The sequence below is a fragment of the Rattus rattus genome, chromosome 6 (assembly GCF_011064425.1).
Source record: "Rattus rattus isolate New Zealand chromosome 6, Rrattus_CSIRO_v1, whole genome shotgun sequence".
Taxonomy (NCBI): Eukaryota; Metazoa; Chordata; class Mammalia; order Rodentia; family Muridae; genus Rattus; species Rattus rattus.
Genome location: NC_046159.1, coordinates 98,269,739 through 98,287,886, shown reverse-complemented (window position 1 = coordinate 98,287,886; position 18,148 = coordinate 98,269,739). Strand labels below are relative to the sequence as shown.

At 43.9% G+C, this 18,148-nt stretch overlaps 2 protein-coding genes across 2 annotated transcripts in view; both read left to right on the top strand.

Annotated features, from left to right (window-relative positions):
- Positions 1–2,758: 2,758 nt before the first annotated feature.
- LOC116903903 (TRPM8 channel-associated factor 2) overlaps positions 2,759–18,148 on the top strand; it is a 29,432-nt gene continuing 14,042 nt past the window's right edge. Inside the window, exon 1 of the mRNA XM_032906671.1 lies at positions 2,759–3,401. Within this exon, the coding sequence (XP_032762562.1) occupies positions 2,779–3,401 (623 nt within the window). The 5' untranslated portion in view covers positions 2,759–2,778. The remainder of the gene's footprint in view (positions 3,402–18,148) is intronic.
- On the top strand, positions 10,656–12,952 carry LOC116903901 (TRPM8 channel-associated factor 2-like). Its single transcript, XM_032906670.1, has 2 exons — positions 10,656–10,793; positions 12,312–12,952. The coding sequence occupies exon 2, from the start codon at positions 12,326–12,328 to the stop codon at positions 12,950–12,952; it is 627 nt and encodes a 208-aa protein (XP_032762561.1). The 5' UTR covers positions 10,656–10,793; positions 12,312–12,325.

The window sequence follows — 18,148 nt, the reverse complement described above, 5'->3', positions numbered from 1 at the left end:
ACTTACCCAGACTCTTTGGGACACCTAGAGACTGAACCACCAACAAAAGAGCAAGCAGGGACTGGACTCAGGCACCCTGAACATATGTAGGGGAATGTAGAGGAGGAGAAGATGGAATCGGGGGAGGTTTCATGAGGTTGAGTTTCTGCATCTCTTTCTGTTGCATGAGCAGAGGAAAAGCTAATATTGGCGTGTAAAATGAATAATTAAATTAATTTGAAAGAAGTAAAAACCATATACTACTATGCAAAGCTGTGTTCAAGCAGATACACTAATCTACTCTTCTGCTTTCATTATTCTGACCCCCTTTGGGCAGAAACTCAGGCAGTATCCACTTTAGTTTAACTTCCCCAGCTCAGTCTTGTCTATGTAAGTGATGTTACAGTCGTGTTTTCAGCCCAGTGAAAATATCCCTGGATCAGATTTCTATGCAAACCCTCAAGTTAAAAAGTCTTGTCTTTCCTCTCCCCAGATCCAAATAGCTGTACTGCCAGTGATGGCCACAGGGGAGCAGGCTCTGCCGCCCGAGCTAGGACATGTGAACTGCGCAGTTAGGCACTGGTGTAGCCAAGCCAGTTGAAGTCACATTCCTGGTTTGGCAGAGCAGCCCTTAGGTGATTTTCGCCCTGAATCTTATTAACTGGAGATTTGGAGTTTGATGTTTTTTTTTTCCTTCTTGGTTCGTCAACAGTTTTGCAGAGATTCCCCTCTCCAGGTAGGATCTGGTCCAGAATTAGGCTTGTCTGTGCCAGCCTATTCAACGTAAGGCTAGCAATAGGAGGATCAAGGGTCACACCGAGTGCGACGGGACGTCCCAGATACTGAAATAGTCCAGCTTCATAGAAGGCTTTGCATCTGGAAACAGCCCCCCAACTAACCAGTTACCTGGGAAGCTCTTCCAACAAGAGACCTCTGATCATAGCCAGCCATGTTCCCTGAATAGCCAAGTTCTGGGAAAGAATCCGCTCCTGAGAAGCTCCGCCATCAAGACTCAACTCCGCCCTCAAGAAAGCCTATAGCCCCGCCCCCTCAGCTCCGCCCCTGGGGTCCCCGCCCCTAGAGTACTCTTACTCAAACAGGGTTCCACTCCTCTGCAGCTGCCATCTGCCTGCAGCAACCAGGAAAGTGTTCACTTTGTCCTGGTGTACAGCAAGGTGTCCGAGCACTTGGGCAACACAGGGAGGAAACCCTTAAAGTTCCAGAAGGCTACTGGACGACTTTCTGGGCAGTCAGTGAATCTTCTCACAGGTCTGTTTTTTCTTTTAGTTTCATTTGTCTGGTAATGTTTTCTAGTTAATTCAGAACTCATTTCTCTCCGCTCTTTGAAATTGTGTCACAGATTTGAAAAAGATGAGTGTTTCCGCGTGCAAGTGCTTTTAGTTACAGAGTGCTGGGACTGTTTTTGTTTGTTTGCTCTTCCTGCCAAACTTGGGGAAGTTTGAGGACTTTTTTCCCAAACGAACTTAATGAGACATTGTACTTGGGATTCCTGATCTGCCTGTTGCCTCTTCCACCCCTAAGCAGAATTTCCCACAGTTCACTTTCCTGGGAGCAGTGCAATGAAGTTCGATGGGAGGTGGAGCTCCCAAGGCACACACAGACATGCCAACTCCAGAGGAGTGGCTGAAATGTGAACATTCTACAGAGTTCTTAGTCAAGGATGTTGAAGGGGGAAATGCATTCTTCCCACCCAGGCCGGGTCAGCTTAGCCAGGTGATGACCATGAACTAAAGGACTGGCCAAGTATCCATGGCTCCCTCCAGTACATGAAACTAACTGGATGTCAGCTTAAAGCCACTGGAGGAGTGCACTGTCAATCATGTGAGGGACTGTGGAGGAGATCCTCCATAGTGAGCACTCAGAGGTGGGAATAGCTAAGTTGGGTGGATCTCCAGCTACAGTCCATGGCACTCAAGGAAAGGAGACAGGGGAGAAGAGATAGAGGCCCTCACATTGCTCACTATGCCTGTACCACTTAGAGTCTAGCCTGTAAAACAATGGCCCTCTGGCCTGAGTGACTGGTTCAGAAAGAGAAAAGTCTGAAAGGAGAACTGGAGTGAGCTCAGCTCTCAGCATACCAGGCTTCAGAAGAATTTGAAAAGACCTTGCCCAAGACAGTTGAAAGGGGTTGATGGGGAGTTTCCACTATGGCAGATTTGATCATTTGGAAGCCATTGCCAATGAGGTAAACAAAGCTGTCAGAATGGATGCACTTTCTGAAAGGTCATGCAACCCCAACTAATGCACTTTCTAGCAGGTCATGACCCTTTTCTCAGAAAGAATAAAACAAACACCAAGTCAACCCCTGAATTTGACTCATCAGATCCTACTGGAAGCTGCACCTCCTTCAAAGGCCCTGTTCCTCTCTGCCTTTTGCTCTACTGTCGCCCTGGTGTTCCTCTTATCAAAATGTTCCTCCCACACCATTTCAGGTTTCAGCTTTAAGTCTCACACGTTCATACCAACCAGGTCTTTCCTGTCATGCAGTCTAAAGCAGCCTTCCCGTCAACTGGTCCACAGTTCATCAACAGATATCAATGGGAAATGACTGTGTTTGTATTAATTCATAAGACTATTTAATTATTGTCTTTACTCTTCTTATATATTGAGTCATGAAAGTGGAATCCTTGTCTGATTTGCACTTCAATTTATCCTCAAAGGGAGAAACAAATACATTTTGTGGACTGAATGCATTTAGTTAACTGCGTTTCTCACTGCTTCCTCATTCTGCTTTGACCAACCTGAGTCTCTGCTTCCTTTGCAGCTATTGGCAGAACCATGGCAACAACTCCTGATGCTGCTTTTGAGGCCCTCATGAATGGAGTGACCAGCTGGGATCTCCCTAAAGAATTCACTCCCAGTGAACTCCTTCTTATTGGAGAGGCAGCCTTCCCAGTGATGGTGAACGACAAGGGCCAGGTGCTCATTGCTGCCTCTTTCTATGGCCAAGGCTGCCTGGTGGTCCTGTCCCATGAGAGCTACCTGCTGCATGCTGGCTTGGCTCCATTTCTTCTCAATGCAGTGAGCTGGCTCTGCCCCTCCCCAGGGGCTCCCATTGCAGTGCATTCTTCCTTGGCATCATTAGTTAAAATCCTCGGGGACTCTGGGGTAAACGCAGTGGTTCAGCCTGAGCCTGGCGAGGCTCTGGGAGTTTTTTGCATTGATGCCTACAATGACCCCTTGACCGAGAAGCTTGTTCAGTTTGTGAAGCATGGTGGGGGCTTGCTCATTGGAGGCCAGGCCTGCAATTGGGCCAGTCAACAGGGGAGTGACAAAGTGCTGTTCAGTTTCCCTGGGAACCAGGTGACAAGTGTGGCTGGAGTGTACTTCACTGATGTCTATGGGGATATAAACCGGTTCAAGGTCTCTAAGAAGGTACCCAAGATCCCACTCCATATCAGGTGAGTGTTACATTCCAACCATTTATAGATACTAACTCTTTTTTATACAGTGCTGATATCCCTTCTTCCCTTAGTATTGTTTTTACTGTCTTCTAACCACTGAAAATCAAAAACTTAGTCACTAAAATGGTCACTCAAGTGCATCAAAGCAAAAGAAAAGCTGGTTCTCCCCTAGAAAAGCAATCATCTACTTAAGATAAAAGCTAGATCTATTTGCCAGTATGTTTCCACATACCTGAAACTTAAGAGTGCTTATCCGTGTCCTAAATAAGTCAGAAAACTGGTGTATCTATGTGAACATCTACAATCGGAACCAGCCCTACGCTGGACATTGGGAATGTAGCAGAAACGAAAACCACGTATCTACCATGAAACCTACATATGAGTAGAAAAATCAGCTGGTGAGCAAATCCATGTAACAGAACTCAGTCAGATGTTGATAAGAGCCACACGAAGAGAAAAAGCAGATGTGAGGCATCAGAGTGAGGGGGAGAGTAAAGGCTGTTTAAGTGTTCAAGTGCCTTCATGGCAGGCACAGAAATTACACTGTAGCAAATGCAGCAGAGAGGATGGCAGGATATTGACAATGGCTATGAGTGCAAATGCACAGCTTAGAAAGTATCCTTTGAAAGGACACCAGAATGGTCTGTGCTAACAACTCAGGGGAGCAAAACAATCGCCTTAAACAGAAGCCAGCTTGGCGGATCCTAGGAACACAGAGAAAGCCAGAGTGGCTGGAGATGGATGAAGGAAGCCTGCCCTGCCAGGAGGTAAGCACGAAGACCCAGTGTGCTTTATCCATAAGTAAAGAATTCCCCACAGTGGATTAACACTGTCTGACTTTCCCTTTCTTATGAAGCAGGACACCCAGGTAGCCAGTCCGGGATCTTGGCGGTGTCTCCATGATGTTCCTATTTCCCCTGTGGATTGTTAATTTTCCCCATGGTTACAAGATGGCCTACATTACTCCAGGCTCTATAATTACACCCAGGCAATGATTGCTGGGGCAGACACACTAGCTGGGTGTATCTTTTTAAAAAATGAAAATAATCTATTTTCTTGTAGTACCAATCATCAAATGGATATCCATTGATATTTTAGTGATCAAAACATGATCAAGAAGCAAAATTTAAGCACCAAAGGGTCTGAGGATATTTATTATCATCTCTGAAGAAATTAAAACCTTGCTGCAAAGAAGAAAAGGGAAGCAGTTAGTAGCTCCCTGCAATCCTCAGCCCCAGAGATGGTGCCTGAGATTTTTTTCCTTACAGAGAGGGTTTCAGACAGGGTAACCAGGCACACAGATGAGAATCTGATTCACTCTGAGCTGGCTTTAATTCTACAGCCAACTGACAAGCTCAGACCTGTGGTCCAGCACCCTGATTTTGGAAATAGTGTTTTACTAGAGCACAGCCATGATCTCACACAGTCAAATTGCTTGTGGCTGTCTTCAAGTCTTAGCAATCCTTTCAGCAGAATCCATGAATCCCAAAACTATCGATCGATCTGGCCCTTTAAGAAATGTCTCCAGACATTAAGACTCAGAAGCATAATTGTCTCAGTTGTCTCAAAGAGCCCTTCTTTCAACAAATGAAATTTGTTTCTCTTCATCTCCACCTACCTGTTCCACCTCAGCTACTACATCCGAACTTTCCTGGCTTTGTGGTGTCATTCTGTTTCCCATGGAACTTCAAGAATACACAGATGTAGAAAGAACAACACAACATTCTCTGGTCAGTTGTGACTCAACAAAAAGAACAGTCAACTCCTCATCAGTCTTCACCTAGGGAAGGAAGTCATTGGAAGAAAATGGAAGCAGGCCCACCTCGAAGAGAGAGAGCAGACTCTCCCAAGCCCTGGGCCTCATTTATGGGAAGGTTCAGGAGAACCTGCCATGCGGTCTGACAGTCAGCTTCTACACTGCAGTAGGCCCATAATCAGCTATGTGCTGAGAAGTGATAAGCCACATTGCCTCTTTTTGCCTCCTTCCAGGTCCAGGCTCTCAAATTCTGTGGACAGCAGGTTTCTTGCAGCCTGTTTTATTACCATGGTTTCAGGGAGTCAGTGGTTTTCCTTTCAACTACCACCTCACCTCTGATTATTTTGAAACAAACAGTGCACACTGGAACATTCCATCTGCATTGCTATATATTTCTAAAGACACAAACTCTTGAAAACATATCCACAGGGATGTCACCAAGGCCTCTGTACAGTCATTGACAGGCTTCTGTACAGTTTGCTGTGAGAGGTTTCTGTCTCAGAGCTGGTGTCAATGGTTTTTAGATGGATTCTGTTCCTTTTGTGGTTCATGTTTATTGATACTAAGTTGATAAGCATCTATAGACCTGCCTAGTGATCAAAGCTAAGGAATATATTCCTGACTTAGGATCAATATGTACGCCAAAGAGTTCATACACATAACTTCTTATTTGAATTCAGGACAGCAGGGCTTTTATTGAATCTCCACATTCTCCTCTTGAGATCTGTTTACTTTTCCCCTCCCATTTTATAAGACACCATCACAATGATGTCTTGTTCATTATACCCAACAGTTGCATAATCCAAATGGTAATGCTATCAACAGCATGAGGCGAGATCGATGAGTAACAGAGACATTGCAAGCAGTTATTTGTTAGTCTTCCCAGGTTTTCTTTGTAGGTTGGCTTTCCTAAGAAAAGAGATGGAGAGATAGTGATTTCCCCTTTGCAGGTAGGGCTTCTCAGGAAGCTGAGTCAGACAGGAATTGGTGAGAAGTTCCTCTAAAAACTGCTGTCAATGGGGAAAAGGGAACAATGGAGCAGGAAAAGTTACTCAAATAGCAACAAACATTTCTTAGTAATTAACTGTGACAGCAATTATTTCTTGTGCCTCTCATCCTCATGGCATATTTTCCTAGAGATATACTAGAGTTAGATTAGTGCCTTCTGATGGCCTTTAGAATGGTTCCCCTTTTCGTCCTCATACTACTGTATAATTGGAAATCTCTGGTCACTTGTTTATTTCCTTTGCTATTTAACATTTTAGAACTGTGTCAAATACACACACGCAAGCACACACACACACACACACAAACATACACACACACACACACACACACACAGAGAGAGAGAGAGAGAGAGAGAGAGAGAGAGAGAGTCAATAAAATTCAAAACATTCTGTCTGCTCCCCCATGCAATCTCCTTCTTCCCTACCTGTTTAAATTCCTTAATACTGCATTATTTCTTTATACATGTAAGCAGACATATATATGTGTCAGGATCCTTCTCTTTTGTTGTAAAATATAAAAAAACAAAAACTGTCTTTTATCCCTCACTAGATCTAACACTGCAGTACCCAGAGATATCGGATTGATATTTTAATCTCAAGGCAAAGCCGCTCACCCGCTTTCCTCCATCCCATATCACACTGCTGAAGGCCTCTCTCTGAGCCTGGCAGCAACCTCTCTACCTATCTAGTTCCCAAGGCAAGTTTCCATATCAGAAACACACATCCCAACTCCATGGTGGCCCAGACCAGCCACCCCACACTCCCTTTCATTTAAATCTACACATGAAAGACCACACAACACAATAACCTTTGATCCAACTGATAAGATATAATTGCCCACCTAAAACATACAAAGCCCGGTACATATTCACATCCACTCTCTGGGAGCTCCCAAGGGGTGCAAGACAGGTGAGACTGTTGGTTTTCCTATGGGGTTGTCATCCCCTTCAGTTCCTTCAAGCCTTCCCCTAAGTCTTATATCTGCATCCATCTCAGTCAGCTGCTGGTAGAGTCTCTCAGAGGACAGCCATGCTAGGCTCCTGTCTGCAAGCACAACATAGCATCAGTAATGGTGTCAGAGACTGCTGCCTGCCCAGGAGATGGATCCTAAGTTGGGACTGTAACTGGTCCACCATTCCTTCAGTCTCCGCCCCACCTTTTCCCTGCGTTTCTTTTAGACAGGAGCAATTTGGGGTCAAAAAACTGTAGGTGGGTTGATGTCCTCACCCCTCCACTGGGGTCCCGTCTGGCTACTGGAGATGGTCTATCACGTTCTGTATCCCCAGTGTTGGGCGTTTCACCTGTAGTCATCGACATTGGGTCCTGGGAGCCTCCCCCATTCCAGGTCCCTGGGACTTTCTAGAGGTTCCCTCCACCACGCACCTTCCACCCCCTCACCACCACAGCTGAAGATTTCCATTCATTCTCCTGGCCTTCTGGGTTTCTCTCCTGTCTTCCCCCAAACACACAGCATACCTGATCCTGCCCCTCCTTTACCCTCCCCCTCTCCTCTCCCACCCAGGTCCCTGTCTCCCTCTGCCTCCCATGATTATTTGGCTCTCCCTTCTAAGTAGAATTTAAGCATCATCATTGGGGCCTTCCTTCTTGCTAACTTCTTATGGTTTGTGGGATGTATCATGAGTAGTCTGTACAATTGGCTAATATCCACTTATCAATGAGTACATATCCTGCATGCCCCAGCAACTACATGGTGGCTCATAACCATCTATAATGGGATCTGATGCCCTCTTCTGGCTCACAGGTGTACATGCAGATAAGCGGTCATACATAAACAAATTCAGTAATTTATGATTTCTGGATTTTTAGCATTTTTAAGAAATTGACTCAGTTTCTTGGGGGTCTAACTTCTCCATTCCATTAAGCCTTTCCAATACTGTCTAATTACTGACTTATTGTGTAAGGTTGCCATGATGTATTTAATCCATCTCCTATAGAAATTGGTTTTTTTTAATTTCTGAAATACAAAACCTTTTAAAAGTTTATTTTTATGTTGACAACATCTCACTAAAGAGTAATAAATCCTCCTATCATATTTAAGTAAAGATTTTAAAATTTTCTTTTTGCACTTATTTAGAGAGTATTGTGTGATGTTCATGCAGGTGTGAGAGAGAGTCAGATGTGCCTGGATGTGGGTGAGGGTGGGTACACATGCCATGGTTAGAGAATTTCTAGGAGTCACTTGTTTCCTAAAAGGATGTTTCCTACTACCTGAATCCCAGTTATTGAACTCAGATCAGTGGGCCCAGGAAAAAGCACATTTATCCTTTGAGCTATGTCACCTGCCCCAGGTAAAAATTTCTAAAAGATTTATGGCTATATAAATCAGTAGAAGCAAAACTTTTTTTTTATTTGTAATGTGTTCATTTCTGAATAAGCCTATGGTATTTCTATGGTCTCACATCTGAAGACCCACTCCAGAAGAGGCACAGTAGTAGTGCTCTCTCAGACTGTTGCGTTTTACAGCTTTGATTATATGCTTAATAATGTTTAAGACATGAAATTTGAGACAGAATATTCACTTGGCTGACTAATCGGGAATTCTTGGAAGATTGATTTGTAGAATGTGAATACATTACAACCATTAGATTAGCGAGATCTGTGAAAACATCAAGTATAAGAAACACCAGTGTTTTGTTTGTTGGTAAGCAAAAGCAAATATGAACGATGATATTTGATTAATTGTGAGATGGTAAAAAAAAAGCCTTAGGTTAATAAGACATATATTATTGAATTCCAAAATAGTATGGGTAAGAAACAGGAGATCGGTACAAACCGTGTCATTTTTCTTCACTCGGTGGGCTGTAATGAGTGGCTCATTAACTGAATATATCCTCTCCATCTCTCTCATCGTCTTCCCAGGTGTTGGGAAGAGCTCAGGCGTGACCAGGAGCAGCTTCTGGATGGGATCTCTAGGTTGGACATCAGGACTAAGGGTGGTCGCTCACAACTGTTGGTACATGGGTCCCTGGCCTTCCCCGTGGGCCTTGATAACTCCTTCTTTAGCTGCTACCTAGCAGCTGCCCGCTAATATATGACTAACACATCTGAATGGATTCATGGAAACGAGCTGGATTAAGATTTTTGTTTTAACTCAAAAGGGATGGCCAAAATTCGAATGCTTCACTCCTTCTTTAAAAGGGGAACAAGAATATCCTTGGCAGGGAATAGGGTGGCAGAGTTTAGAACAGAGACTGAAGGAACTCCCATTCAGAGCCTGCCCCACATGTGGCCCATATATACAGCCACCAAAGTAGATAAGATGGATGAAGCTAAGAACTACAGGCTGAGAGGAACCGGATGTAGATTTCTCCTGAGAGACACAGCCAGAATACAGCAAATACATAGGTGAATACCAGTAACAAACTGAGAAAAGGACCCCTGTTGAAGGAATCAGAGAAAGGACTGGAAGAGCTTGAAGGGGCTTGAGACCCCATATGGACAACAACGCCAACCAACCAGAGCTTCCAGGGACTAAGTCACTACCCAAAGACTCTACATGGACTGACCCTGGGCTCCAAATTCATAGGTAGCAATGAATAGCCTAGGAGGGGCACCAGTGGAAGGGGAAGCCCTTGGTCCTGCCAAGGCCTGACCCCCAGTGAACAGGATTGTTGCAGGGAGAGCGGTAATGGGGGGTGAATGGGGAGGGGAACACCTATATAGAAGGGGAGGGGGAGGGGCTAGGGGGATGTTGGCTTGGAAACCCGCAAAGGGAATAACATTTGAAATGTAAATAAGAAATACCTAATTTATTAAAAGGGGGGGGAGTAAACACATTAAAAAAAAAAAAAAGTCTTGTCCTTCCTCTCCCCAGATTGATCCCAACAGCTGAACTGCCAGTGATGGCCACTTAGGGGGCAGGGTATTTTGAACTGCAGCCAGAGCTAGGACATGTTAACTGTGAGTTAGGCACTGGTGTGGCCAAGCCACTTGGTCTGGAAGCGCAGCCCTTAGGTGATATTCGCCCTGAATCTTGCTAACTGGAGATTTGGAGTTTGATGTTTTTTTCCTTCTTGGTTCGTCAACAGTTTTGCAGAGATTCCCCTCTCCAGGTAGGATCTGGTCCAGAATTAGGCTTGTCTGTGCCAGCCTATTCAACATAAGACTAGCAATAGGAGGATCAAGGGTCACACCGAGTGCGGCCGCACTTCCCAGATAGTGAAATAGTCCAGCTTCACAGAAGGTTTTGCATCCGGAACAGCTCCACAACTAACCAGTTCCCTGGGAAGCTCATCCAACAGGACAGGCCCCCTAATAACCAGCCACTTTCTCTGGATAGCCCTGGTCTAGAAAAGATCCGCCCCTGAGAAGCTCCGCCTTCGAGACTCAACTCCGTCCTCAAGAGAGCCTTTCATTTGGCTTTCATAATAGCCCCGCCCTCCTCAGCTCCGCTCCTGGAGGCCCCGCCCCAGGAAGACCCTTATTCAAACAGAGCTCCGCTTCTGTGCAGCTACAGTCAGCCAGCAGCAACCAGGATAGTCCGGTCCCGGTTTCTCCCAGTGTAGGGCTGGGTGTCCGAGCACTTGGGCGACGCGGGGAGGAAACCCTTAAAGTTCCAGAAGGCTACTGGACGCCATTCCGGACAGTCAGTGAATCTTCTCGCAGGTCTGTTTTTTCTTTTAGTTTCATTTGTCTGGTACAGCGTTTTAGTTAATTCAGAACTCATTTATCTCCGCTCTTTGAAATTGTGTCACAGATTTGAAAAAGATGAGTGTTCACGCGTGCAAGCGCTTTTAGTTACAGAGTGCTGGGACTGTTTTTGTTTGTTTGCTCTTCCTGCCAAACTTGGGGAAAAGTTTAAGGACTTTCTTCCCAAACGAACTTAATGAGACATTGTACTTGGGATTCCTGATCTGCCTGTTGCCTCTTCCACCCCTAAGCAGAATTTCCCCACAGTTCACTTCCTGGGAGCAGTGCAATGAAGTGCGAAGGGAGGTGGGGCTCCTGAGGGACACACAGACATTCCAAAGCCCATTAGGCATTTAACCCCACAGAGGTGTGGCTGAAATGTGACCAGGAAGTTGAAGGTGGGACTGCATTCTTCCCACCCAGGCCGGGTCAGCTCAGCCAGGTGATGGCCATGAACTAAAGGACTGGCCAAGTATCCATGGCTCCCTCCAGTACATGAAACTAACTGGATGTCAGTTTACAACCATTGGTGGGGTTCCCTGTCAATCACGTGAGGGACTGTGGAGGAGGTCCTCCATAGTGAGCTACTCAGAGATGGGAATATCGAAGTTGGGTGGATCTCCAGCCACACTCCATGGCACTCAAGGAAAGGAGACAGGGGAGAAGAGATAGAGGCCCTCACATTGCTCACTATGCCTGTACCACTTAGAGTCTAGCCTGTAAAACAATGGCCCTCTGGCCTGAGTGACTGGTTCAGAAAGAGAAAAGTCTGAAAGGAGAACTGGAGTGAGCTCAGCTCTCAGCATACCAGGCTTCAGAAGAATTTGAAAAGACCTTGCCCAGACAGTTGAAAGGGGTTGGATGGGGAGTTTCCACTATGGCGGATTTGAACATTTGGAAGCCATTGCCAATGAGGTAAACAAAGCTGTCAGAATGGATGCACTTTCTGAAAGGTCATGCAACCCCACTAATGCACTTTCTAGCAGGTCATATGACCTTTTTGTCAGAAAGAATTAAACAAACACCAAGTCAACCCCTGCATTTGATTCATCAGATCCTACTGGAAGCTGCACCTCCTTCAAAGGACCTGTTCCTCTCTGCCTTTTGCTCTGCTGTCGCCCTGGTGTTCCTCTTATCAAAATGTTCCTCCCACACCATTTCAGGTTTCAGCTTTAAGTCTCTCACATTCATACCAACCAGGTCTTTCCTGTCATGCAGTCTAAGCAGTCTTCCCGTCAACTGGTCCACAATTCATCAACAGATAGTAATGGGAAATGGCTGTCTTTGTATTAATTTATAAGACTGCTTAATTATTGTCTTTACTCTTCTTATATATTGAGTCATGAAAGTGGAATCCTTGTCTGATTTGCACTTCACTTTATCCTCAAAGGGAGAAACGAATACATTTTGCGGACTGAATGCATTTAGTTAACTGCGTTTCTCACTGCTTCCTCATTCTGCTTTGACCAACCTGAGTCTCTGCTTCCTTTGTAGCTATTGGCAGAACCATGGCAACAACTCCTGATGCTGCTTTTGAGGCCCTCATGAATGGAGTGACCAGCTGGGATCTCCCTAAAGAATTCACTCCCAGTGAACTCCTTCTTATTGGAGAGGCAGCCTTCCCAGTGATGGTGAACGACAAGGGCCAGGTGCTCATTGCTGCCTCTTTCTATGGCCAAGGCCGCCTGGTGATCCTGTCCCATGAGAGCTACCTGCTGCATGCTGGCTTGGCTCCATTTCTTCTCAATGCAGTGAGCTGGCTCTGCCCCTCCCCGGGGGCTCCCATTGCAGTGCATTCTTCCTTGGCATCATTAGTTAAAATCCTCGGGGACTCTGGGGTAAACGCACTGGTTCAGCCTGAGCCTGGAGAGGCTCTGGGAGTTTTTTGCATTGATGCCTACAATGACCCCTTGACCGAGAAGCTGGTTCAGTTTGTGAAGCATGGTGGGGGCTTGCTCATTGGAGGCCATGCCTGCAATTGGGCCAGTCAACAGGGGAGTGACAATGTGCTGTTCAGTTTCCCTGGGAACCAGGTGACAAGTGTGGCTGGAGTGTACTTCACCGATGTCTATGAGGATATAAACCGGTTCAAGGTCTCTAAGAAGGTACCCAAGATCCCACTCCATATCAGGTGAGTGTTACATTCCAACCATTTATAGATACTAACTCTTTTTTATACAGTGCTGATATCCCTTCTTCCCTTAGTATCTGTTTCAATGCAAATGATTGTTTTTACTGTCTTCTAACCACTGAAAATCAAAAACTTAGTCACTAAAATGGTCACTAAAGTGCATCAAAGCAAAAGAAAAGTTGTTTCTCCTTTGGAAAAGCAATCATCTACTTAAGAGAAAAGCTAGATCTATTTGCCAATATGTTTCCACATACCTGAAACTTGGAGTGCTTATCCGTGTCCTAAATAAGTCAGAAAACACTGGTGTATCTATGTGAACATCTACAATTGGAACCAGCCCTACGCTGGACATTGGGAATGTAGCAGAAATGAAAACCACGTATCTACCATGAAACCTATATATGAGTGGAAAAATCAGCTGGTGAGCAAATCCATGTAACAGAACTCAGTCAGATGTTGATAAGAGCCACACGAAGAGAGAAAGCAGATGTGAGGCATCAGAGTGAGGGGGAGAGTAAAGGTTGTTTAAGTGTTCAAGTGCCTTCATGGCAGGCACAGAAATCATATTGTAGCAGATGCAACAGAGAAGATGGCAGAATATTGACAATGGCAGTGAGTAGAAATGCACAGATTAGAACGTAACCTTTGAAAGGACACCAGAATGGTCTGTGCTAACAACTCAGGGGAGCAAAACAATCGCCTTAAACAGAAGCCAGCTTGGCGGATCCTAGGAACACAGAAAAGCCAGAGTGGCTGGAGATGGATGAAGGAAGCCTGCCCTGCCAGGAGGTAAGCACGAAGACCCAGTGTGCTTTTTCCATAAGTAAAGAATTCCCCACAGTGGATTAACACTGTCTGCCTTTCCATTTCGTATGAAGCAGGACACCCAGGTAGCCAGTCCAGGATCTTGGCGGTGTCTCCATGATGTTCCTATTTCCCCTGTGGATTGTTAATTTCCCCATGGTTACAAGATGGCCTGCATTACTCCAGGCTCTATAATTACACCCAGGCAATGATTGCTGGGGCAGACACACTAGCTGGGTCTATCTTTTTAAAAAATGAAAATAATCTATTTTCTTGTAGTACCAATCATCAAATGGATCTCCGTTGATATTTTACTCTTTTAGATATTTTTTTTGAGAATGAGAGACATTAGATTTATTATAACACTTATTAGATTTATTATAACATTTATTAGAACACATATTCCCATTTCTTTGCCTTTTCACATTAGATTTTTATTCTTGACCTTATAGTGTCCTTGTCATTCCTCCTCCCTTCTAAGTTCTATAACCTACTACATGTACTCTTGGTCTCCTTTAAGACAGATAGGAAATACTAACATATCTGAGAAACTAATCTGTTTATTTTTATGCTTAAAACCATAAAAATGTATACCCAATTCCAAACTTTTGATTTATTTCACCCCCAAAGATTCCAGCAGAATCTTGAGTTTAAAAAAGTTAATGTGATTCACATATCTAACAGATTTCTATTGGCTTTACCATATGTCAGGTAACAAGCTAGTCACCAAGGATCTTAAATCAAAGGATATTTACCTGTATTAGTCCATTGATATTTTAGTAATCAAAACTTGATCAAGCAGTCAAAATTTAAGGACCAAAGGGCCTGAGGATATTTATTATCATCTCTGAAGAAATTAAAATCTTGCTGCAAAGAAGAAAAGGGAAGCAGTTAGTAGCTCCCTGCAATCCTCAGCCCCAGGGATGGTGCCTGAGATTTTTTTCCTTACAGAGAGGGTTTCAGACAGGGTAACCAGGCACACAGATGAGAACCTGATTCACTCTGAGGTGGCTTTAATTCCACAGCCAACTGACAAGCTCAGGCCTGTGGTCCATCCCCATGATTTTGGAAATAGTGTTTTACTAGAGCACAGCCATGATCTCACACAGTCAAATTGCTTGTGGCTGTCTTCAAGTCTTAGCAATCCTTTCAGCAGAATCCATGAATCCCAAAACTATCGATCGATCTGGCCCTTTAAGAAATGTCTCCAGACATTAAGACTCAGAAGCATAATTGTCTCCGTTGTCTCAAAGAGCCCTTCTTTCAACAAAAGAAACCTGTTTGTCTTCATCTCCACCTACCTGTTCCACCTCGGCTACTACATCCGAACTTTCCTGGCTTTGTGGTATCATTCTGTTTCCCATGGAACTTCAAGAATACACGGATGTAGAAAGAACAACCAATATTCTCTGGTCACTTGTGACCCAACAAAAAGAACAGTTAACTCCTGATCAGTCTTCACCTATGGAAGGAAGTCATTGGAAGAAAATGGAAGCAGGCCCACCTCGAAGAGAGAGAGCAGACTCTCCCAAGCCCTGGGCCTCATTTATGGGAAGGTTCAGGAGAACCTGCCATGCGGTCTGACAGTCAGATTCTACACTGCAGTAGACCCATAATCAGCTATGTGCTGAGAAGTGATAAGCCACATTGCCTGTTTTTGCCTCCTCCCAGGTCCAGGCTCTCAAATTCTGTGGACAGCCTGTTTTATGGCCATGGTTTCAGGCAGTCAGTGGTTTTCCTTTCAACTACCACCTCACCTCTGATTATTTTGAAACAAACAGTGCACAATGGAACATTCCATCTGCATTGCTATATATTTCTAAAGACACAAACTCTTGAAAACATAACTACAGGGATGTCACCAAGGCCTTTCTATACTCATTTACAGGCTTCCGTACAGTTTGCTGTGAGGGGTTCCGTGTCAGAGCTGGTGTCAATGATTTTTAGATGGATTCTGTTCCTTTTGTGGTTCATGTTTACTAAGTTGATAAGCATCTATAGACCTGCCTAGTAATCAAAACTAAGGAATATATTCCTGACTTAGGATCAATATGTACGCCAAAGAATTCATACACATAACTTCCTATTTGAGTTCAGGACAGCAGGGATTTTATTGAATCTCCACATTCTCCTATTGAGATCTGTTTATTTTTCCCCTCCCATTTTGAAAGACACCATCACAATGATGTCTTGTTCATTATACCCAACAGTTGCATAATCCATTTTGCTATCCACAACAAAATGATGCGAGATCGATGAGTAACAGAGACATTGCAAGCAGTTATTTGTTAGCCTTCCCAGGTTTTCTTTGTAGGTTGGCTTTCCTAAGAAAAGAGATGGAGAGACAGTGATTTCCCCTTTGTAGGTAGGGCTTCTCAGGAAGCTGAGTCAGACAGGAATTGGTGAGAAGTTCCTCTAAAAACTGCTGTCAGTGGGGAAAAAGGAACAATGGAGCAGGAGAAGGTACTCAAATAGCAACAAACATTTCTTAGTAATTAACTATGGCAGCAATTATTTCTTGTGCCTCTCATCTTCATAACATATTTTACTAGAGATTTATTAGAGTTAGATTACTGCCTTCTGCCCTTTAGAATGGCTCCCGTTTTTGCCCTCCTACTACTGTGTAATTGGAAATTTCTGGTCACTTGTTTATTTGCCTTTGCTATTTAACTTTTTAGAACTGTGCCAAGCACACACATATACACTCTCTCTCTCTCTCTCTCTCTCTCTCTCTCTCTCTCTCTCCCTCTCTCTCTTTCACACACACACACACACATACACAGAGAGAGAGAGAGAATAAAATTTAAAACATTGTCTGCTCCCTCATGCAATCTCCTTTTTCCCTCCCTGTTTAAATTCATTAATACTGCATTATTTATTATACATATGTGTCAGTATCCTTCTCTGTTGTTGTAAAAATATTTTTAAAAATGTCTTTTATCCCCCACTAGATCTGGCACTGTGGTGCTTCGAGATATCTGATTGATATCTTAATCTCAGGGCAAAGCCGCTCACCCGCTTTGCTCGATCCCATATTACTCTGCCGAAGGCCTCTCTCTGAACCTGGCAGCAATCTCTCTACCTATCTAGTTCCCAAGGCAGGTTTCCATGCCAGAAACACACATCCCAACTCCATGGTGGCCCAGACCAGCCACCCCACACTCCCTTACACTTAAACCTACAGATGAAAGACAACACAACACAATAACCTTTGATCCAATTGATAAGATATAATTTCCCACCTAAACATACAACCCGGTATGCATCCATACCTTAAGAACATTCATAACAACCTGTAAATGTACAGCATGTTATCTTAACATCAACCTCCATGTTGTCCTGTGTCTACTCTGCCTTTTCCTACTCCCTCCTCCTTGTCACTAGGCAGCCTTCCTTGGGGCAATGGAATTAGTATCAAAATACAGATAACACCAAGGCAAACCACAATATTTCTCCCTCTTTGTTCAGTTAGAAGGCCTTTTCACTTATATATAAATTGAGTACAATTATTACCATTCTTCAATTTATAAAATATAGGATACCCTCAACACCCAATCCATCAATTTTGTCCATTAACTAAAGCACCTTTTCATCTATCCTAAAAGACTAAATTCTATACCTGACTTATATCCTGGTTTGAGATTGTATGCCATCTGAAAAACCACCCTTTCAAATTTATTTTCTTTCTCAATGCTAAACAGCTTGGGTTGTCTATGAGACTACCAGTCTTCAACTATGTCAGAAATCTGAGAATGACCAAATATCTATACACGTAGGAAGCCTAACACAGCTTCCAGAACTGAAATATCGTAGGAAGCCTAACACAGCTTCCAGAACTGAAAATCTCCACTAGCACAGTCCTCTGTTAGCAACATGTGAGTGTAAGTCTTTAGCCTTCTAGCCCAAAATCAACTGACAGACTCTTGAAATGCAGATTTTTGAAGGACTGATCACCCTGTCTTGGCAGAGCTTATCAGTCACCTAATCTGCATAATTTGTCCTTCTCTGTACAGTATTAATCTGCAGATGAAACAGGCAGTTTTGTCCAGTGGCTGCCTAGCCACAAAGTATTGCCTCATCTGGAGGTAGAGATGTTCAATCTTCATTAAATCTACCAAAGGGGAACTGTTAGGAGCAGATATGTCTCAACAAAAGATAATTAACTTTAAATCTCACATTTTGTGGATTTCTGTTGATTTTGAAAACTGTCTATCTATATAAGATTATCTGGACTGTTGTCTGTTAACGATCTATTATCTTGAAAATATTCTAACAAACTTGGAGCCATGAATTTGCCATTTGGCCCTTAAATCACATGTGTAATCAACTCAGAATTTTGTAATGTCATCAATAGAAGGACTGTCTCTAAACCTTGTACTTTTAATTTTTTTTTGAC